This window comes from Taeniopygia guttata, chromosome 3, assembly GCF_048771995.1.
Source record: "Taeniopygia guttata chromosome 3, bTaeGut7.mat, whole genome shotgun sequence".
Taxonomy (NCBI): domain Eukaryota; kingdom Metazoa; phylum Chordata; class Aves; order Passeriformes; family Estrildidae; genus Taeniopygia; species Taeniopygia guttata.
Genome location: NC_133027.1, coordinates 22,241,636 through 22,266,298, shown reverse-complemented (window position 1 = coordinate 22,266,298; position 24,663 = coordinate 22,241,636). Strand labels below are relative to the sequence as shown.

The 24,663-nt window shown below is 36.9% G+C and overlaps 1 protein-coding gene across 50 annotated transcripts in view; it reads right to left on the bottom strand.

Annotated features, from left to right (window-relative positions):
• DLGAP2 (DLG associated protein 2) overlaps positions 1–24,663 on the bottom strand; it is a 447,444-nt gene that overhangs the window by 91,489 nt on the left and 331,292 nt on the right. For 24 of the 50 annotated variants that reach the window (XM_030267281.4, XM_041714762.2, XM_030267284.4 and 21 more), the window contains one exon: positions 7,869–7,934. The exons of 21 other annotated variants lie outside the window; for them this stretch is intronic. In XM_030267281.4, the coding sequence (XP_030123141.4) occupies positions 7,869–7,934 (66 nt within the window). The remainder of the gene's footprint in view (positions 1–7,868; positions 7,935–24,663) is intronic. 5 more of the 50 variants (XM_072926394.1, XM_072926395.1, XM_072926391.1 and 2 more) reach the window with 1 other exon arrangement.

The following is a 24,663-nucleotide window of genomic DNA, read 5'->3' as shown; positions in this document are numbered from 1 at the left end:
GTCCACAAAACTATTTATGAATAATATTTTTTCAGAGAATCTGTATGATCAGCAAAGTTTTGAAAAAAATATAAAGTAGTAGAACTAGATTGATCTAAAATAGCTAACACGTCAGCTTATTTTCTGGAAAAATCCAGCTGTAGGGAGTCAACCGGGGCTTCACTATGGGAATATCATTGAACAATTGGTTGCAATGCTTCCAAATACAGAGCAAAAATGCTAGCCCAACACCATTAAACTTCTTTTGTTCCTATTGTGCCTGGCTTTATGGATTTTCTTTCCTAAAGGATAAAATTTTGCTGCTTGCAGTTATTAGGTCATGAGACAATCCATTTCCCTCATGGTCATAAAACTGCCACTATTTTCTCATGAATTAAAGGAAACCAAAGTAATTGCAGAGTACAACTCAAAGGCATACACAGAAATCTATGCACAGCTCTGGAAGTACAAGGGAAATCCTTGTCATGTTGATAGCAGTAACAAATCTCCCATTAATTTAATGGTGCCAGGATTAGTTGTAAACCTTTGCTGAGAAAGTTCTTGGTCATTTTACCTATGACACTTGTGTTACTTGAGGTAGATCATATCTAATCAGGGTTGCATTTTGCAGAATGAACAATTTGTGCTGGACTAGAATAAATGTGTCAGAAACTTTCAAGGGTTCCCAGTTAGAAAGATGATGGCACAGAAGGGTGAAACTGATTCTTTTGAAATACTGCATGTGATAACATAATTGCCAAAATTTAATCCCACGGATCCAAACACTTGGACCAACTACTCAGCTGGATAGAGCCACCAAATCTCCATGATGTCTTTTCTATTAAGAAATATTTATCATTGATTCTTAAATAAAAATAAAACAAAAAAATAATGCTGACATTTACGACCTCATTCCCTGATATTTTTTCTCAGTGTTTCTGGAATTCTGAATTTGCCCACTTTTTATGATGATATATCACAGAGGAAGTTTTCCATTCCATCCAATACTAAGGGGACTGCAAGAACTACTGCTCATGTATCCAAGCAAAAGTATTTATTGTATATTCCCTCTAAATTGCCTTTTACTATTTATTTAAAACATGGATATATTTTAAAGCTTTCACTTATTTTACAGAGAGCTCTTCTGGGAAAGAAATAAAGTAATAATTAATCACCAAAACCATTGAGTATTGCCATGGAACAATGACTGCTCAATTTAAAATACCATTGTATTTCAAAATTACCTTTATATTTCTTTTTAAAAAAAATTAGTTCAGTTTTTAAATTATCAAAACTGAAGAAAATTATTTGATTTTCTACTTGCTTCAGCACCAGTTTTTTACAGATTTTTGATTCACCAAAAATTTTAGTTTTAGCCATGGTCTGACCCAAAAGAATTATTTTACTTTTCAGAGTTCATCATTATCTGCTCAGGTGTACACCTTTGGTGCTGCCTCTTGCTGCTTTGCCATTTTCTGGTGAACTTTTCTGTTCAGTTCAACCCACTGAGATGGAGGAGGACTCATCCTGATTTTCCTATGGGGTACAGGAAGAAGTAACAGCCTGGTGACAAGATCCCTTTTAAACCTGTTGCCATAGTAACAGGCAGACAATCTTCCTCTTTACATAACCTCCAGATTGGGAATTTTTCAAATCAGGGTGCTGTTTCTTTTCTGCCTGGCTGAGCTCTGTTTTGGATCTGTGACAAACACTGCAAACATTTATTGCCTGTGCCCACAATCACTAGCACCCAGATTTTCCATGTGGCAGTGATAGGCCAAACAGTGACTCCTGTTCCTGGGACAAGGTGGTGGTTTAAATACCCCTACTCTGGGTGAGTTTGAGACAAGGTATCTCAATATGATGCTGTCTGTTGTCTTATGAAGAGAAATGACATTATAAATAGATGGAAAAACAAGTGAAGTTGCACAATGAAAGGTGGGGCAACTGAAGTCAGCACTGAAAGCTGGGATTGCATTTGCAATATTTGCCGATGTTTATGTTGCTGCACTGCTTTTGCTAGTGTAAATTCCCTTGGGAAGACAGTTGTCTATGTTCCCAGCACTCTGACAGAGAACTGCAGTCATTTGCCTCCACTCTGGAAGCACCTCCACTACCCTGGTTGTGCCAAAATTGTCCCACTCCCAACAGAACCTTAGCAGACAATTATGAATGTGGAGGTAGAGTATGGTAACTTTTTTCCTGAGGAAATTGATAGAACATTATTTAAGATGCTCATTACAGAAATAAATTTGAAAGATTTCCAGTTTGTCTTTTTGAAAAGGAAGAATCCAGTGAAGACACTCATTGAGGAAGGAAGGTGTAGCTAAGCAGTCAGTCTCTCTTCTCTTCTCATCTCATCTCATCTCATCTCATCTCATCTCATCTCATCTCATCTCATCTCAATCTTCATCATCATCATCATCATCATCATCATCATCATCATCTCATCTCTGCAGCTGTCACACTCTTTATGGGAAGGTAAATGTTGCATGTCAGGTATGCATCCAGGGGTTACATGGTCAGCAGGCCATGAGGAAGAGAAAAATGTCTCTTCTTTGCAAACATCCCACATGTGAAATCATTTAGAACAGAAATATTTGTTTATGCATGCATAACTCCCTTTTTATTCTGTAGTAGAAATGGATAAATAATTCACTACAAATATCCTATTTGATTATTGTTACATCCTTATAAATATCATTACTTGTTTGTGAATTAACCTTGGGCCTAATAAGATTTTTGCATATTTGACATTATGAGGTATTTAATTTTTAGAAATAGCTTCAGATCTGCAGATTTTTAGTTAGCATTTTTTGCCAACAACCTATAATTAAAATGCTGGATAGTTAACAGGTTTTTACATGATCAGGCCATATGATATGATTTTGTTCTATGACTGAAAGTAATTTAAAGAATAAGTTCTCAAGCATAACTAAAAGGAATTTAAAGTTCAAAATTTATTTTCTGAAAAAAATTTCCTATTATTTCATTCATGTTTTCTACAGTCTTGTATATCACATCAATAACCCCCTTACAATTACAGTTTTGGGTACAGAAAAACAAAGAATATGAAGTGGAATTATTTCAAGACATGGTGGAATAAGACAAATAAGAAAGGCTTTTTTTTTGCAGTATCTGTTAATCTTGTCACAATAAGTAAATTATAGGGTGACACTGAATCATATTGGGGCACATCATATTTAAAATCTCTTGTAAATTTGAAAGATTTTTATATTGTCATACCAAACCACCTGGCTACATATTTTTTATTATATGACAGAAAGGTAGTCCTGTGGTTAGAGGACTAACCTGGCAAATCTGCAGTCAAGTTTTTTGGCAGTCATGAGTTATTTGCATAGTTCAGGACAACGACATGGGCAGGGGGGTCAATTGCCATGGAGAGGCTGATCTTACCTCCATTGTAGACCCCCTACCTCAATTCCTCATAGAACTAGGATAAAACTTCTGTACCTCTGAATGTTAGTGTCACAATCCAGGGAAACATTCAGTCTGTGGCTCATCTAGGAATTAATACCAGAGTGTTACTGTGCCTGCTGATTACTGGGATGAATGTTACTGTAGTGGTTACTCTGTGTGGCCAAGCCATGTGTCTGGCTGAAGTCCCACCAGCTTCAGTCAGACTACAGAGGTTTAACTATCCCTGGATGCTCTGGGGGAACATGCATTAAGGCATGGATGTGGCACAGATGAGAGTCAAGGGCTTGCTGATGACCTCTCCTCTGTTCTTGAGAAAATTTCCTGTAGTGCCTGGCACATGAAGCTAAAACCTTTGAGAAGTGTCCAGACAATGACTGCACTGAGTGCATAGTAGAAGGACAGACAGACTGAAAAGTCAGGACTTTATTAATGTTTTCATTTCAAGAACGGCCATGTCCTTTCTTCTTTCCAACACATAAGGTCATAAAGGCATGATCATGCAATCAACAGTGATTGAATAACCATGAGTTACTGTCTGACACTTGAACCTTACCAATTAATCAAATGCATCAACCGTGAAATGAAAATACATTTTTGTAACCTGCCCTTAAACTCCCTTACAGTTCACTTTGCAACTGGGGCATGTTAAGAGCATTATTAGTAACTGCAACCTGTCTTACAGGTTTCAACCTTTTCCTTAACATCAACTCAATACCCATTCCTGAAGAGAAAACAGGAATTTACTGCAGTAAAAAGCCTTTAGTGCAAGTTCTCATTCTGTGCTTGACATGAGATGCTGCTGACTTTAAAACTTGTGTAAAGTAAATGTTTTCCTTACCTGTAAAAAGGAATTAAAATATTTTTTCAATTACCTATTTTTTCCTTTTTACTCTGTGCATGTACTACCTATTAAAACATATGTTTAAAGACAAGTTCATCCCATCTTCCCTGTTCACATTTTTGTAACTATTTGAATGCCTTTCAAAGAGACATTTTTCTCTGTCTCTTGTTAAGATTGCACTATTTGCTTTGGACACTTAAAGCAAAATATTGCCTTACCCTTTACATGCCTAAAGTAAACAAGACTGATAAATTTTCAGATAGCATAGAAAAGAGTAGTTTCATTAAATGCTTTTTATTTTCTAATATAGTAACATTGTTTAGATGATATAAACACCAGCTAGAAGAAAGCTTGGAATGATGAAACTTCAGTTTCTGTGAAACTTACAGTGAGATGCTTGACATCAAAAGTCAAATCTCTTGCTCCCATCACCACACCCTGCTACCTTTATTTTCTTATTTAGTTAACCAGGTTTCTTATTTGAGATATTCTTAGTGAAAAGAATAGGAATTTTTGGTGTGAGTGCAAATCTTGTAACAATAATACTTCTCACCTTGAACTCTGGTAACAAAATAAATATTAATGGTAAAGCCATGAAGTAATGTTCTCAAAAACTGACTGATAATGCTTGGATAAGCTTTTTTTAAAGGAATACATTGTTCTTCTGCCTGTTTTAGCTAAAGAGGTCTTTTATAGAATCCATAGTGGAAAAGACTTGAGATCAGTCCTATCGCTTGATACCTTTTTCCAATGAAGCAGCGGATAATTTTATTAAAAATATTATTTTATGACTATTCAGCATTTTCATTTGCATGAGATACTGTGCAAACATTAATTAAACCCCACCAAAGCCACAAACCTCACTTGGAAATTCTAAACCCATTTTACAAACAAGGACATGGAGCCAGAGATCATTCAGTACCAGAGAGATCACAACTTGAAGCTCCTCAGGACAATGAGAGTCTAGAATAATGAATGGCCCTGCAGCTAGAGCTACCTCAAAGAACATCATCCTTACTATGTCTTGACTTAGGGCAGTTTATTTTACTTCCCAAGGAAAGTCCTTTCTGTGTTTTCTCCAGGGATGAAGGTCTCTAGCAGTCTGTCAGCAGTCTGCCTTGCTGTTCATACAAAATTATGACATAGTCATTGGGTTATGTAAATACAGAAAAGAAACGAGCCCATTTCCATTGGTCAAGGATTAGAGTATTCTATTTCTCTAATAGAACCATGTTTCTCTCTAATGAATAATAAACTCTATACGTGTGCAACAGCAAGAAAAAGTGAAGACTGAGAAAGATCTGTTTTCAGTTTTTTTCACTCATGTTATATATATATATGCTATACATACTGATTTGAACAGAAATATTCATGTGATAGAGCACAACACTGGGGCAAAGACAGAAGGACAGATATGTCCTATCCATCTCTAGAGGGATAGCACTTTAGCACAGTTGTAACTGCAGAGCTTGTCTACACAGAATTTGACTATCACACAACTTTTTTAAAAGTATTCCCAATTTCAGTGATTCTCTCAAGCGGAGAAGGGGATATGTTTTTACATTGTGTTTTTACATCATATATTTTTACATTACTCATGCTATCCAGTCCACTTTGACCACCTCCAGTTTGGTGATTAGTCCTGTCAGGATGACAGAATTTTATTCTGAAAATATTAAAGCCATCCACATTTTCCCACGTATTATCTAGCAATCTTTGGTACTTACTTTTAGAGGACTGCAATAAGAACAAAACTGAGGAGCAAGACCAGATTTTTCCTTGCTTTTGGAATATTTTTTTCAGTCACTTGGCCATAAATAGTTGAAATGTTGGAAAGCAGCTTAACTTCTTTGCAGTCTAGTTGTTATTTATTGTTATTGCTGTTTTACTTTCCTGTTTCTTGTTTCTGACTGATCCCCCATCTTCGTTCTAGTCATGGTTCTGTATGATTGATCAATTAGAATAGAGCTTTGTGTTAATCTTTGATTACCTATTTCATAAGAGGGTCCTTGCTGCTATAGACACATGACATTTAATATTATTGACTTGATATTATTACATCATTTATTCTGGCTCCAGAAATCCTCCAATTCTTTCTCAAACAAATGGGAAGAACAATTTTGATGTACTTCTAAAGCATTACTTATCTCACTCTTCATTAAGCTTTTAAAGTAGGCCAAACCTGCTATGTCCTAGAACAGTCTATCACTCTTCATTGTCTCTAAAAGAAGTCCCAAGATCTACAGTTCAGACATCTACATCTGAAATACTTTCCAACACTCAGATGAGATTAATTCTAACCCAGGCCATCTGAAGTCCTTCTTGTGTGCTCTGAAATGGGACAGCAGGGTGAAAAAATTCCAAATGTCCCAAGAAGGCTGAAAGATTTGTTCATTTCATAACTCCTCCATAGGATCCACTTGTGAGACTTCCAGGGATCCTCATGTTAAATGATATCTTCTCTTTTACATCACTTTGATTAAAGCAGAAACTGACTGAGGGTTCTTCAGTCTCTTCCTTAATTATTCTGTCTAATCTTTGGGATGTATCCTGTAGCTTTTTTTCACTTGTTTTGGAATGTTAAGTGAGGAAACAAGTCCAGTACAGATATTTTTATGTTGAACATTTATGACACTCCATGATTTGAGTGCAACTTAGTGGCAACTCTACTTGAATCCTCTTCTAAGAGATTGACTAAACATAAGGACACAACCTATCTGAATTCATGCTCCTTGTTCTAACTGTTGGGTAGTTTTCCTTAACACAGCAACTATACTTTGTCTTCCTAGCAGTGGGCAATAATGCAGTCAGGGCAAGAGTTTATAATATTCTTGTCAACTACAACAATGTGCTAGTAACAAAAAATAAACCGCTGCAATATATTAACATGAGCATATGCACAAAAAGAAAAATTACTTTACACTGACTTCTGAAATGTAAGTAAGCTCATGTTGAATAAAGTGAGCCTTAAGTAGCAAACACATAGAAACCACTTCCCATATTGCTTTTCTAAAAATAACCACATGAAGTAATTGCATATAAGTCAAAATTTTGACAGATTTCACATAAACCAGTGACAATCTGAGTATGAAATTCTAGGAACAGAAACTCAATTTTTCACAACCTAAATGTATAAAACTGAAGCCAGCGGGACATTTTAGTACTAGCTTTGTAAGACAGAAGTATCAAGAATTCACTCATGAGCTTTAAGAGTTTCTGATTTTTTGCTTCTGTTATTTTTTCAAATTGAAAAGGTAACACTGAAAACACTGTCTGCATTTAGGATGCTCTCTAAAGAGTAAGACAAAGAGAAAAAGACAAAAGATGGAAGGTTGGCAACTTCCTTGAATACTTTCTTTTGAATTCTCAGTTGACTGAGTGTTACTCAAACCTTATGATTTTCCTTTGCATTCTCCAACCTTATATAGCAGGTGAGAAATGCCCAGAAGGATTTGACTGAGAGTTTTTTGGCCACTCTCACTGCCAGTGGCGGGCTCCATGGCAGGGGCGAGGCCGTACCCCAGAGCAGCCTCCTGTGCCCCATCCCGCGGCTGCGCCCAGCCTCGGGTGCACAAGTGGTACCAAATTCTGAGAGATGTGTCTGTACCTAGCTCCTCCTCTGGCGTCCCTGGAAAACTGAAGCTCGACTTGAGCAGATCGCCACCCTCTTCTTCTGAAAAGACAGAAACAAAGTAGCTATTTAATAACTCTGATATTTTTCTACATTCAGACATAACTCTCCACTAGATTTTGAATCCACTCAGTGACACCTATTACCATTCAGAACTTCTGAAGTTGCTGAGTTGTTGTTATCTGCAGTGTCTATCCCTTTACCAGTTTTTCAAGTTTTCTTCTGTTAGTAATATTATTAATAATTATTATTTTAATTTTGCTAGACATTTTCAAATCACTAATATCACATAACATTAAAAAATGCCTTTTTTGTAACATCTTTTACATTGTTCTTTCCAATTTTTCTTAGCCACGTTATTGACTTTTAGCCTTCATGTAATTATTCTAGAAGAATCCTTATTGTTGGTCCTCTGGTTGCACCTCTAGTACTTACCACACATGATTCTTAGGACACTTTTATTACCTTTTATACAGAAACATTTCAATTCTGCCATTGTGAACTATGATAATGTTGTGATAATGACTTTTTCCTATCAATAACATTTAATTTTTTTCCAAAGATAACTTCTGTAATTCCAAAAGAGTATTTAAACTTGGATGATATGTATATGTTGCACAAGTGCAGAAACCAGCTGAATGGCACCAGAGTGAAGCTCTGAGCTACCCTGCTTATATCCTTTTCAGAGCTGCAGTTTGTTGCCTCTGCATCACCGTCTTGGCATGCTGGCATAAAAACTAATTTTGGACCAGGCACTAGTCTAGATATTTCTGAGGTAATGGAGATGCAAATGGAAAACTGGGTCAGTAACGATTCCAGGAGATGCAAGATTTACTTCAGAATATGTACATTATGATACAAAATATGTCAGCAATAAGTTTCATCTATTTACTCAATACTACATTTTTAATGTTTTTTATGTTTTCCCCTATTATCCGTGTTTGCTGGTGTCTCAGGGGGGTGGGAATTATTGAGTATACACAGCCTGCCACTGTCCTCTTTCTTTTCATCTGTTTATGTTACAAGACACCCAGGAAGAACTGGGAAATAATGGAGTACTCCATGTCCTCTCAGTATACATTCAACCAGCAGCATTTGAAAGAAACATAAAATCAGGTATTACAGACTATGTTTTTCTGGTGCACAACCAAGGACCAATGACTTCCATATAACTCATACCAGTTCATGTTATCATACCCTCAGGCAGACAGTTCTGTAAGGTCAAACCAACTCAGACTTTTCTTAAGAGTACCTCAATGAGGCCAGCTGGGTTTTTTTGGCGTGGCTTACAGCAGACACGCAGTTTTGCCTGCTTCAATGATCCATTTAACAAACACATGCATTCTGCATATTTCTTGGTCTTGGTTACACTTTTTATTTGTACTCAGATTTTTTCCAAATTATCTCACAGCAAGCAAAATGAGTGAAGATACTCATGTGGATCTCCCAAGCAATTGTTCTGAGGTTTTGACAATTTCTGAGGTTAAGAATATCTAATTGATAACAATGAGTTGTATAGTACAGATACTGCATAGAAAATTAAATCCAATTATGTTAAGAATGTTGGATAAGATGAGCTGTCAAATAAACATCCTGTTTATAAAGTCAATTGTTAAATAAACTCAGTCTGCTAAAATACAGCTTACAAGAGATCTCAGTAAGTGATGGATGAAAAGTCATACACAATTTAAAAAATGACTGGCATATGAATTTAAATTAAACTTCATTTGGAGAGGTAATGGACAACTCTAATTAAATAAAAGCACAAATTAGGCAGTTTCCATGGAGACTTTGCTCACGTGATCTGCATATATTGTATAACTCATATGCTTGTCCTCTAATGTGGCTGCACAGCAATCAGTTATAAGTAATGAAACCTATAACAAAAATATTCAGAAGGATCCTTTATGTTCTTGTAAGTAGATCTTGTTGCTAACTTCAAAAGAAAGAAGATAGTTTTATATTTTTGATATTAATTGATTCCAAAAGTCTATCATGCACATATATTCAGGAACATATACAGAATGAATGCATAACATTATTTTCCCTTGCAAGAAATCAGCATCATAAAAAAAAATCTGCCCAAAACTAGACTAAGATGCTGGGAGTAGGCTAGTTAAGACTAAACATTTGTGGGTGTGAAGTGTTTGAGGAAAAAGAAAAAAAAATTTCCAAAATTAAAAGGAAAGGTCATGCAATGAGATCTGTAAGTCAGATTCTGACTTTGCCGTAAGCATTTCTGTGCAAATTTGGACAATCCATTTAATCTCTTTCTCTCTCAATTTCCCATTAGAATTAGGATTAAAATTAATTTCTTTCTTGTAGCTTTACTGCATTTGTTAATGTCACTGAGCCTATTGTCTAGAAAAGCCTACAGAGAGCACAAAGAAATAAAATGTCCTTCCTGGAGAAACGTTATATTCTGTTATAAATAGGGTCAACTGCAGATACTGCAAAGGAACTTAGAATTCCTTTGTCATTCCCTTAGGTTCATGAATCTGTATGAGGGGTATGAGTAGGTTTTAGTGATTAGTTTACTTCCTAATTATGAGGACTTATTTATTTCTATTTTATTGCTATATGTATTCACATCACTATTTAATTATTTCTATTGTTTTTTCGAAAGGTTTTTATCATTTCAATCATTGAAAGTATCCATTTCTCGTGTTCTGCCGTTATGAAGCATAAATTAATCTCGAGTCTTGGTGACTCTTGCAATATTGCACAGATAATCTTTGTAAGAGATTAAACTGTAGTCCAAACTCATATTATTCCTTCAGCAACAGACATATGTGACCGCTGTTTCTTCAGTTGAAATTTTTCCTAGAAATTGCTATTTTTATTATTGACCATAAAACTGAAAGGCATGGCCTTCATTCATGAATACACAGCATTCATGAACACTTCATATCTCATAGTGAAGGAGTCAGGCAGATTATCACAGCATTCTGGCTCATGCTGTAATGCAAGTGTCAGAGAATGAGTGCATTCATTTCATGCCATTCTCCTTCTCTATCTCATAGATGTACAGGGCCTCAGCTTGCTCTTTGCTACCTAGTGGTAGGACAATCTACACCAGTGGACAAAGAAGAAAGCCGTGTTCTTAGCATGGAATGCTTCAATGAGCAATGAATTGCAAACAAAGAGATTCTGAAAATAGGATGATTTACAATATAAGTTTTTTAACAATATATGGAACACAACTCACACACAAGGGACACATATCAATATACAAACTACTGCATCACAAACAGGTCGAAATAGAAAACAAGACTCTTGCTCTGAACCTGACACTAAAATATAGTAGGAAAATTCTTCACTCTCAATAGGACTCAAAAACATTGACAAAAATGAAATCTCTAAAAATGCAGAGAAATTTGCTTCTTTGAAAGCTCAGTGTATAGTAAAATGATGCTGTGATCTGCCTAAGTAGGAGAGCAAAAACTAACACTTACGTGTACTATCTCATTTTCCTTTTTAAATATGTGAGGTATCTGTCATTCATTCCAGTTCAACACTGCACAGATGACACTCAAAACTGTGATAGGAACTTGTCACAGCTGAAGTTCTCCAGACTTAAGCCTGGAAACGTCAGGAGATATTGCTGAGTTGGAACCAGCTTAACACATCCACACGGCTCAACCCTGAAGCTACTGCATGTACAGTGGGAAATGACACAGACCAGTGTCAAGATCAAGTTGGTGTGGCACAGCTTTTGCCCCCAGTACAGGCGGGATATCTGTCAGGAGCGTGGCCTGGCATGTGCTGTTCCATACCCTGCTAAGGAGATGATCTCTAGGGAAGCACTGCTGGGCATGGGCCAAATCTGGGCAAGGGTATCTGCTGTGACATGGATGAATAATCACTTTGTCCACTCTTCATATTTTGTCATGTCAGCTTTAACCTCTGTCTACTCTCTGAACCTGATCTATCAGTTTAAATTCTTTCTTCACCTGCAAAACCTTGCTTCTTTGTTGGACTTCATTTTTCATGCATTCCTTCTTCTTAATAACCAGGCAAGCTGTTTCCATCTCCTAAATTGTACTTCTTTTATAATCTATCCATCCACAAAATAGGTCCCAGTGTCACTGGACTTGTTGCTCACATACTTTAAAAGGTTCACCTCAGCAAGACTTAATCGATTAACTTCCTTCTCCATCACAATATAAAAGTGAGACTGAACTAGAACCAATACTGAACTTAGTTCATAGGATTTTGATTTTTTTATTATTGGCCTGCTCTGGACCTAACATCAGTTTTTTTCATTGTGTGATTTTCCTTCAGCTTGCAAGCACCCTGCAAGCTGAAAAAGCAAAATCACCTCTCCCAGACTAGGAAAACTTAAAGAGCTAGAAGAGAAATCTCCTGTACTTCAAGTCCTGCTATACTATCAAAGTATTTCTTACAGGCGGCCTTTCACCCTGGCCAAAAGACATCCACTGATCAGTGTATGTCATGAGAAGAGAGAACTGAGAACTGGTCCTAACCTCAGGGAAACTGCCAAATGTCTGCATGCCTGCGAGATGTTATGGACTCTTCACCCCTCCTGATAGCTAATTGGATTGATTTGGACCTTCCCCAGGAGGCCAAAAAAACTTCTAGAAAACCTATTCCTTTCCTCACCCAATCCTCCAGAAGTTACATCCAATCTTTATCACATCCATAAAGCAAACCAGGCATGGTGAAGGCTCCTTCCTGGCCATGAGGCCAACTAGCATGCTCTAGCCACATCTTCAAGAACAGGTTGGATCCATCCAAACTGTGATGGGGGATGATCCTTGTCATACTAATTCCCTAGTAGAGCCTGGGAATTATTTGGGACAGAGAAAATTAGTTGGTCAAGTGTAAAACTAATACAGGGCCCTGTCTGAGCAGCATTACAAGTAATCAAATTCCTATTTGTTGGGCATTGTCCTGGCACTGTTTAATTTACTACAGATGTAGCCCAGGTGGCAGTATTGTCAAATACAATATTCTCATGCATTGTTGTCATAGCATGTTGATAAGCAACAAATACACAGAAGGACAGCAGGGCTGGGAAAACTCTGATTGAAATGAAAATTAAAGCTGATAGTAGCACATTTAGGGTTATTGAGGTTCTCCTTTGCAAGAGGCCTGAGTGAAAAGTATTAACAGTAAGAGGAAGTAATTTTTTAATTAAGTTGCTTTTGCTTTTCTAATTACAGCCTCCTTTTTCTTATTCTTATTTTTCACACACATGCACACACACACACACACACACACACACACACAGAGAGAGAAATATTCCTGATGAATTCAGCAAAGATCTTTTAATTCCAGTATGCTGGCTCAAGCTCTGGCCCAAAGGGATATTGCTAGAAACAGGGCAAATACATAGATTGCCTAAAATCCCTTTCCAACTTCCTGCAACCAGCACTTAAGGGACTTCCTGAGATAGAACTTTAATCTAGACCATCATTTTTAATAGCCACCAATGGGTCTATCCTCTATGGATTTATCTAATCTTCTCTGAGCCCATTTATACTGATAGCCTCTACTGCATCCTGTGTGAATGAACCTCACAATCTAATTATGCTGTATTTGAAAAAGAATTTCCTTTTTGTTTGTTTATCAGGATGCCTGATAATTAAATTAGGTGCCTCTAGTTCTTTGGTTGTGAAAAATAATGGATCATTGAGCCCTACTCACTATGTCTATATAATTTATAATTGTGTAGACCATATCCCTCCCTTAGTCCTCAGATTTCCAAACCAAAGAATCAATCTGTTCAGTATTTTATTATGGCAAAGCTATTCTAAAAGTTTCATTATTGTTTTCACTGTTGTCTTTACATTTTTGTTTCTCTTCCATATTATTTTCAGATGCAGCAACTAGAAATTCAAATGGCTTTACAGTTTGTTTGTTTGTTTGTTTGTTTGTTTTTACTGTGGTGTGGTTCTCTGCTTTTTTTTTTTTCTTCTATTTTATTTTTTAATATTTTCATCTGCCCTTTTTATAACTTAGAGAATTCATTACTCATATTAGGTTGTGCCCAAGAGAGACAATTTGTTTGGCTTTCCAAACACAAACATACTTCTCTTATATATTACACTAATAAATATTGAAGAATCCCAGCCTTTTACTTAGCTCAGATTACTGCGCAAAAACAAACCACCCTTCACACCCCCTGAAATCAGGACTGGGGAATTCCTGTTCTCTTCCTGGTTCTCTTCCTTTCATCCTGCCTTTCCACTTTTATATAGTATAGCTCCACACAGCAGGACTATGAAATCAGGCATCAGTTTTTGGAGGCACACAGCCTAATAAATCAGGGACAGGAAGCTGGCTATGTCCCCCAGATCTTATCATGGAAAAAGAATGAAATAAAATATATTGCAGGGGATCACAGAAGCTGTCAGGGATAATCTTGGTCTTGGCACACTAACTCCTACCTCTCAGCATTTGGCAGCTGAAAATCATCCACAAAACACAGGTTGCCTTAGTAATGTGGTAATCACCCTGAAAGGCTTTGGTTCCCTACAACAGCCTCTCCTGAGCCAGCCAGGGTAATTTTGCTCCTTGGAAGGCTTTCTGAGCTGCCTTATCCCTTTTACCTCAAAGATCTGCAAGTTCCTCTTCCCTTCCTCACTTAAAGCAATAAATACAAAAAATGTGTCAGATGATGCTGCGAAGTCTTAGAGTTACTTTTCAGTCATTCTAACACTTAAATGAATAATTCAGTTAAATAACTCTATCTTTTCATATCAAAATTAACAAGTGACTGTGAGCAAAAAAAGAATAACACAGTGATAAGACATTGTGTTCAAACTTGGCTCTGTGTGACGTGCTTCAAACAATCTATGAATTTCCTAAAAGTTCTTCCTGGATTTTTCATGGCTGAATGACTATGTTAAGCCCTGAAAAAGCTATTTACCCTTTATTGTTTTTCAGGACCTGTGAGAAGAATCCTGAATATTCTATAACAAAAAGTGGGAATATTAAAAAATATAATACCTCATTATTGTGAATTATAACCCACATCCTGTGTAGCCAGTAGTTCTGGATACACCAGAAAAATCTTTAGTTTTCCCTAAAACTCTTCAGAATCCACTATGTTTCTTCACTCAGGTAAACTGCAACAATTGCCTTTGGTACACTTTCATCTTCCACTCACTCCACCAGCTCTTGGAAGGACTCCCAGCTACCTCAGCTACCTCCCAGCTACAGTGGACATCTAAGGAGGTCCAAGAAGTCTATCTTGGACCTTGGCAGAGAGGAAAAATAGAAAATGCACATCAGGAACACAGAAGGATTTTGCACAGCTGTGAAGGCTTAACTATCCTGTCAGAGAAGCAAAATGCTCACCAAGTCTATTAAAATACATGCAGAAATTATGTGAAAAAATACTTAGGAGGGTCGAAAGTGAGGAAGAATGCCAGAGCAAAGTGTAGGACAGTCCATTAGTGAGAGAGGAGTATACAAGTCAGAAAACTTGACTTACATCTCTCCTAAAAATACATAAAAATTGTCCCTGAATTGCACTGGTTTGTGAGGTTTTCAGGTTAAAACTAGATATTCTCACACTATATTTTGCTTTACTCTTTAGTAAAAACCACAACCAGATATACAGCAACTATTACTAGTAGGTCATGGCATTCTGATTTTACAGATTCATTTTATGGTGGGGCAAAAGGTCTGAGCAATGTCCCTGTCTTTCAAATGTTCAATAAATAAGATATTTTAACATTAGAGAACAACTGCAATTGTTCCACTGATCTACCATGGTACAAGACATTTAGAATGGAAAACCTTTGACCCCAATGGGATGTGAGCGCAAAGGCAGCAGCTCCACTGAAAACTGAAATTACCTATTAGTATCTGCAGCTGTGAAATCCCTCAATGAGGCTTTTGACATTAGATGATGAAGCTCTCTATAACTGGAGACAGGATGTGCATGTCTTTTTCTCTATGTGCAAGGTTAAAAGAGTAGAGGGAGGGCTCAAATATATTGATTCCTACACAAGAAAATTTTGGTGAGGATTTCTGTGAACACTTAAATGCTAGGGTGGTAAGACTGACAGCTGATGGGGTTTTTTATTTAGCAAATATGATTACATATTATATAATGTGCAGCTTCCTTTTGGCAATTTAAGCAGATATGAAATGCAGTACCTAAAAACGAGCCCTTTTTCTCTCTCTCAAAAATAGCAATAACCAGGACAAGTTTTCTTCCTAGAAAGAATCATGGGTCTGGAGCAGCTGTAGCAGGCGAAGACTGATGAATCAGGATGCCTCATTTCTTTGCCCTGTGTTTTTATCATCCTGTGAGTGCTGCTGAAGTTATGCTCAGCGGCTCAGATTTAATGCATTTTCCAGCAATTGGTTATTAGTTCCTCCCCCACCAACCCTATGCAATTGCAATGTGAGGTTTGCTCTGTCATCTTCCTTTCATCTCTCTCATCTTTCCCTTGTCCTGAATCCCTCTTTTTTCCATCTCCTTCATAGATATGCTTTATTTTTTTTCTTCTTTTTTTTTCCTTTTAATCCTTCCCCATTAGTCTTTCTTATAGTTTTAAAAATTATCTTCTTCCATGCACAGTCCAAATACTCCTGAGGAGTATTAGGACTGTAATATGGCACAGGTTGAAGGTCACCTGAAGATTCTGTGCATGATGCATGCATAGTCCCAACTGTGTGCTTTACTGAGTTATTTGTAACACCAGGTCTTTAATGGGGCACTGCAAATATTTAGAAAACCAAAGAAATTTTCCTAATTCCCATAGTAATTTTCAGCTACAAATGATAAAATCACAGCTTAGAAATAACTTAAAATTAATAAAATTGTTGAGTGATAATCTAAAATGAAAGAAACATCTATATTTTCAAATTAATTTCATACAGTTTTATCCTTTTTCATGAGTTAAAAGAGATGTCAGGCAGCACATCTTCAAGGTAAAAAACCAAAATTTCTAAAAAAGTCAAAATATGTTGCTTCAACAATTGAAAATCACTTTTTTCCCCCTGCCTTTTTATTTTAAGAATGAATTTGTTTGGAACTGACTCATAAACAGTTTCAGTTTCAGCAAAGTTGTGCTTTACAAAGAAAAGGGTTTTGCCAACTACCTCACCACAGAGAGCTTTCTCACTAATGCATTTGTTTACCACTCTGCACAGTGGGTGCAACCCTCCTTGGGTCCTCTCTAGTTGGTCTAGAAATTGTGTAATATATAGCAGATATTTCTGTGATTGTTTAGGATACACAGACACACTGACTCATTACATTTTAAAACCAATTACAATGTGCCTGAGGTGAACCTTTCTGTTTGTTGGTTGTGACATTCAATTACAACCTGTGCAGCTGCTGGGTTATTTGGATTTTCCCTATGACACAAACAGAAACGAAGTTGAAGGAGAATCAATTCTTTGTGTGGCCAGTGAAAATGGAAAGCAAAATGATAAGCTGTCCATTGTGGGATGGGCAGAATCAATAGTTAGGATGTTGCAAAAGGTATACAGGTGCTTGGCCAGCTCCTAATCTTAAAGTTCACTGTACTGATCTCATCAAAATAAACAAATTTTTCATTTACTTTCCCAAGGACAGGCTTTTCACTGAAGCACCTGGGGAGCCTGGGCACCTTTGTCTTCCTCCCCTTGGTGGGGAAGAGTGAAAAACTCTAGACTGATCTCTGTCCAACCCATTTCTCCAGGGACTAAGGAAAGTGCTAGGTTGCCAGGCTCATCATCTCCAAACCTCAAATGAGGACCTAAAGCAAAATGACATTAAGCCAGACTGTCATGATTACTTAAAAAGGAACTGAGAAACTGAACACAAATATTTGCCCTCATCAAAGGTGCTATTTTTTAAGGTCACCTCACTAGCTGTCATTATGTTTGTAGCTGTTATGCTGGCAGAGGTACAACCTACATTTCTTCCACATTTAAGTGCTGCTAATCCTACTTGAGCCACAAAGTAAAATAGTTTCCAGACCTTGTTCTCTACAAGGATTTGTCTTTGAGGTCTCTGTGTGTGGGCAAATACCCACGCAGAGCCAAGGTCACTGACTTTCTGCACATAGACTCTTTCTACTCCCATGTCTGCCAGTCACTAAAGGTGCTTTGCACAGATGTTCACCTGGCCTTTTCCTGCCCTGGCAATGATACATGGTCAGGAATACATCCAACTTGCTCTTTGGAAGAAGTCACACAACTAAAAAACTTAACAGCAACAAAAAAAAGTTTAATAATGTTAGCTTAGATATTTGATCAGATTTGGTTGGTTTAATGTGTTTAAGAATATCAGCTCTGCTGAAGTAACCATCCCTCTGCCTGTAAGGTAAGTAAAACCATAGCCTGCAAGGTAAACGTACCTGGAGTTAGATCATATCTGCCAATATGGTGACTTAATAAACTACTGCAACACACTAGTGTGGCAGGACCCTCACTTTGATCTGTCCATCACAGACAGAAATATATAGGAAACTAACACATCATTCCATTTACAGTTACATTTGGGCTGTTTCAGTACCTTGAACACAGTATCTTCTAATTGCAAGCCATTTTTACCACAATCTTACTCCAACAGGTGCTTGGGACGCCCATAAACATTTGCTGGGATGTTACATACAGTGATGCAGTATTTCAGCCATGGCTGCATTTTCAAGGGAAGGAGGAGAAAGGTTTGTTTCAGGGTCTTCAAGCTCACATTACAAATGGAAATCAAATGATTACTGTTAGGCTCATTTTGCTTCTCCATATCTGTGAGAACCCCGGGATTAGTTCAGGGGTCTCATGTGGTGGTAAAGTCTCTCCTCCAACCTTTGCTTCCAAAGAAAAACTCCGCAGCCTCTTGTTGTTTGGTCTCAAGGCATTTTATTGCTAGTTATCTAAAAGATTGTCTTCTCCCGCTGCGGCTGCTTTGGTCGGCGGCCCAGGCAGAGACACACACACTCCTGACACCCTCTCTGTCTGGTGTCTTCATCGTCTCTCCCCCTGCCCAGGGCTGCTGCTATCTTTTATATGATATATTATGTGTTCCATGTTTACAGTTTTTCCCCAATACCTACTACCTATGTTACAACGTGCTTTTCTACTCTAAACCAATCCATGAGTGCCAGCATCGCCAAGAACATGGAGGCAAGGAAGAAGAAGGCGGAAGAACAGGATCAGGCCCAGATACCTCCATCTTAAAACTTCTGACCCCCCTATACAAAGTAAAAACCCCCCTGTACAGGTGTTAAAACCCCCCTGTACAATACTAAAAAATTTTCCCCTCTATATTGTAACTACTTCTACTATACTATCTAACCCTTTATGACCGCTTGTTCCACCTTCAAAGTTGGTAACTCATTCCATGGCTCAAACTCAAGATCACAGCTGTTTCCAGCTGCTTGCCAGGGTCTAAAATGCTTCTGACCAAGGCCTGGAACCTCTGAAAATGTCTGAGGGACATTTTGAGTTCCAACAATATCTTTGTTTATTCAAGGCCATAAATAGGGGCTGTAGAAAGACCAGAAGTCTAATATGGAATCTGGAGACTTTAATTTCTGATGCAATGCTCAAATCCAGCCCAGGCTAGTAGTGACAAACTCATTGGCTGAAAATGGATCAGCGAATTCTGTGAATTCCCACAAGAGAGGCATGCCGTCATGACAAAACTTTCATCTCTTCTCTGTTGTCTCAGAATGAAAGGGCAAGAGGAATAAAATAACCTGTCAGCTTCTTACCCCATCAGAGTCAAGTCACATCAGCAAGACAATACTAGGAATCTTGCTTCCAAGTACCCATTATTCACCCATGCAACTGGATGTAGTTCCTTTGCTGTCATTCTGGTAGCTCTTAAAGACACTTGCAAATTTAAAGAATGCAAATATGGTTTTGTTCTATGGAAATCCATGAGTAAGGCCTCCACAATTTTAGCAATTTGGTTTCTCAGTAATGGGATTTAAAATGAGTTTAAATCAGTGCTTAATTTCTGCTCTTTCAGGACAATGGCAGTGATTAGTAGTAATGTTTGACTTCCACTTCCATTTTTTTAATGCAGCTGTAATACTGTCTGCAATTGGCTGCTGCTTTAATGATTACTAATGACTTTATTTTGAAAGTAATATTACTTTTTGTATTCATTCTCCAGCCTCTGAAGAAAAAGATAATTTGAGTCAAATTATGCAGTCTCTGCATACAAGACCTTCCATTGGTTTAACTTTATTTGGAGTCAGTCCAAAGGAGAATGGCACTGAAAGCACACCATGTATTTACAGGTGGCAGAAAGAATATGTAAGTGGCAGCTAAAAATAAATAAGCAAAATGATGCCATACTGACAAGAAACATCTATCAATTACTTTCTAGGCATCAGTGTCAGCACTGAAAGCATTTAATGGGTTAAATTTCACTGTTGCACCCACAGTTCTTATATGTAGAATCATCTCCCATCACATCCATGCAGACAGTCACCTATGGCAGCACTGATGGCAGTGCTCCGTTCAGCCCCTTAATTAAAACATAACCTTTGAGAATGCCTTATTTATTTTTGATCCCTTCCTTTTGGATTTCCTGAGGAATTTTTCTTGACTAACTCCTTGATGGATAAATAAATTTTTGGGTAAGAGCATTGTTGGGGGCTTTGTTCTTCTTGTTTTTATTTCTTTTTTCGTTTATTATTCCTGTTATTAGAAAATACCAACTCCTTGAGGCATAAATTTCTTTGCAAGAATGTATCAATTTTGATGAAGGTTTCCTCTTTCAGTCAAAGAGAGAAGGAAATCTTGGAAGAACTTGCTAATTTTGACATTGATTCAGCATAGAAGAAGCAGCAGCCAGCTGTTACTTTATCTGGGTCAGATTTGTTAGAAAACAAGTCCCTCACTTTGATCAAGCACTCAAAGTGTGTTCTTGACTTGTTATTTTCTAGGGTTTTATTGGATCTATTTAAACTAATTTAAATGGTTAAATGTTGCTAAGACAGACGGAGGATGAGTCACCATGCCAAAAACCAAGTAATGTCAAGTAGAATCGAAAAAGCAGAAAAACATGTTTGAGTTTCTCATATTGGTACAAGTGGTCATACACCTCTTCAGCCACTCATTAAAAAAATAGGAGAAAGGAAAAAACAACCATAAATGTTTCAGTTTCTGCTGTGTCTCTTTGGGATGAGGCTTGCTTTCTTAATGTCAGCCTAATGAAAGAGGAAGAGGAAGGATGTTTGTGGCAATAACCACAATATATGGTTATGGATTTGTCTTCCAAGTCATCACTATGGTTGCTGAGCTCCTTGTTTTTAAGGAATAGCCACACACCTGCTTATGGGAAGCAGTGAATCAATCCTCTGTTTGGTTCCATGTACAGCCCTTACTTTCTTTATTAAATGTCATTGTCTTCTGCCATGAGTCTTTTCACCTTCCTTCCATTTTCTCCCCATCTCGTGGCAGAGTGAATGAGGAAGAAGTAGTGTGGGCATTTGGCTGTTGGCTGAGGTCAGCCCACGACCCAGTTTTGCTGTCGTCCTGAAAACTTGCAATACTAAGTCCTGTGATAATGAAAAACTGTTTTCTGTTCAATTCTCCAAATAAGACCAGTACCTGCTTGAATATCCTCCATACTTCATTTGAAATTACTAATATTTGTACCAACCAAATGGTTGACTTAGTGAACAGTTGGACTTGATGATCTTAGAAGCCCTTTCCAACATTAACTATTGTATTTTGCAGCTCATTCCAAAAAAGGGAGGCAAAAGGGCTTCTTCCCCCCACAGAATTTCTTTTAAAGTTTTTGGATTTATGAACAAAAGAGGAATTACCAATGACTAAAACTTACCGCCTTTGAAAGATATAGAACATGACATATTTTGTTGAAATGCTTTCACTGATACAAAATTCCATTATGTTATGCTCAAATACCCTCTTCCCCACCCCACCCTGAATTTAACTACCTCATTGAAGCAGTGAAAGCAGTGCCTCCTCTGCTATCCTGTGCTCACTCCAGTAGTTTTCCATCTCCTACATGCTAATGTGTGCTTATCCATCTTCAGCCCTCTGTTCTCACACCATAAACACACTTGCTCAAGATCATATGCCTTATTAAGAATCATTACAGCACAAGAAACTTTAATCTAGCTAGAAATCACCTGTTGCTAAGCAATAGCAGCTCAGGCCTTCGCCACCAAGAATAGACACTGGGTGCTGGTAAAAACTTCCCTGAAGCCTGAGCAACGGCAGCCTTGTTGCCATCAGTGCTGGAGCTAAACACATCAGCCCATCTGCTGAACTAATTACGGGAAATCACACTGGATGGCAGGATAGCTATGTCCATGGATAATGTTGTCCAGAGCAGCATGGTAGGGTTTCCTTCACAATTCATTAAGTTATACTACTCATGTTCTGGACACATGGACTCAGCCCTGGGTAGACCCAGGGGACTCTAAAATATCCCTAGCTGTTCTCTTATGTTTAGTTTCTCAACTGGCAACAGCTTTCTTCTTCTCAGAACTCCAATCAAAAGTTGTAAATAACAAGAAAAACTCCATTAAAATAATTCCCAGAGTACTAGCATGATATCTGTAAATTGCTGCTCAATCTGTCCCATAGTAACTTCTCCTTTTATTTGTTCATCTTGAAATTAAAGAATATAAATACTATTCTCCTAAATTTACAAAATCTCATTGCTGCATTGCTCAGCTCATGGTTTCCTAATGCTACAATGCTAGATTGATATAAGTAATGAAATAAATAATTAATATTAAATTATTATTGTTATTCCTAGTAATATAATAGTATTAGTATTTCTAATACTTATTAGGAGAATTGTTTAACTGAAAACAGTTCACGAAGAATGTCCACAATCTGGGACAGCAAAGGCCTCAAATGGAAGTTAGGACACCTGGAAACTACAGCCATAGAATTTTTATCCTGGTTTTTATTTTTTTTTAGGAACACTAATGCCTTCAGGGATGAAAAATGCAACATAATAAAAGCAACAAAGAAACAAATTTTTGGGTGCCCTAGGTAGGAGGATACAGATGTCTCTTGCTTAGGTCATGATTCATGTAACTGGCAAAAAAATATTGTGACAATATACATGTAAGACTTCTGAAAACAGACTCTCTAATATACCACTATAGTAAATAAATAATACTAATAATAGTAAAAAGATGGATATTCAAATGGAGTGGCAATTTAGGATTACACTGTCTGTATCTATTGAATTTAAAAAGCATCATTAATTGGCATATATATCTATTTCCATTTACAGGTGTCAGATGCATCTAAGACTATATAGAACACATGAAAGTATGAGTAAAAGTAATTTCAATGTTTCAGCCTATATCTTATAAAAATTCGGTAGGTTTTTTTATTCTGCTCTTTAAATTATGTCATGCATTATAAACTCTGTGAAATATTTAAAAGTGGTGCTTCCTTTGGTTGTTTCCACTCTTCTTGCCTTTTCTCTATCCATTTGAACATAATTAGGAGGAATATGATACATCTATAGAAAGGATAACATCAAGCTGAGAAATAAAATTTCCCTATATCATGATTCATCAGATAATCAGACATAAGTTTTATAGGTATAGTAGTAGAAACCTACTGCCTGCTTGCCAAGTGCAAACTGGAAAAATCTTTACCTAGTATACTAAGCAGGAGTTTATAAAGTATTACTAGAATTCATCCTATCTGAAATGTTGAAGACATCACATTTTAGGTTATATTTGACTTTCTGATCCTAACAGGCTTTCTCACAATTGATATTTTTTCTGTCTTTCCCATTACTAGTCCAAATATTTTTAGCCAACAATATATTTCTTCTATTGTTTATAAATCATACCAATAATTTTTTTTTTCCAATTTTCTCCTTTTTCCATGGACATGAAGTCAAAAAGTAGAGACAGAAGATAATTGTAAAAATCCTTCAGGATCCTAAGTATATGTCCAGCCTTCTTTTATTGCTGGGATTTCACTTCGTGCACCACCTCTCTAATTTCCTTCTTCAATAATTTTTTAACATCAATTTTTTTTATTTCTTATGGCTCCAGATTATTCTTGGTGCTTTCCATATGAAGTTGATTTTTTTTTCACTGTGTGCCCAAAACTCACCTCTACATGAAATTATAGGCTCTATTATAGTCTTGTATGTCTCAAGCTCAGCTTTTATTAGTATTTCAAAGCTGTCAATTATCTGCTGATAAAAGCAACAGGCATTTTTACTTTGTACTTGTGCTGGTCCTTAATTAATTTTCTTATTAAATTGCAAGTAATTAAAATTCTCTGGCATTTAAAGTGCATTTTTTATATCAGAGATTATTTATCTAAATATGTTTGAGATTTTGTCATGCGCTATTAATGCTGCATTTTTTCTTTCCATTAATCTTACAACTATTTATTTCATTAATTGGAGTCTCCTATAACAAGATGTATCTATATCCCCTAAAATTCACTATGTTTATTACAACAGCTGCTTATACATATACCACAGGTAAGAAAAATGTTTATACTTCTGATTTGTTGAAGGCGGTAAAGGCCAACATTTGTTTGAAAAGTCTTTTAAAAATATAACATAGTAGGTAAAAGATAGTTCACAAGCAGATAAGTAAGAAAGTTCATACCAGTCAGGCACTTCCAAAAATAAAAGCCTTTGTGGGAAAACTGAAAGAAATCTTGTTAACATAAATGCTACCCAGAAAATATCCAGCATTTTCTGGCTTCTGTTCCCTGGAGTCAAGACATTTTATGAAGATATTTTGATCACAACAAGGCTTCACCATAGCTCAGCAATGAAAATAAATTCATTCTCCTTTGGAACATTTCCTCTGTTTTCTAG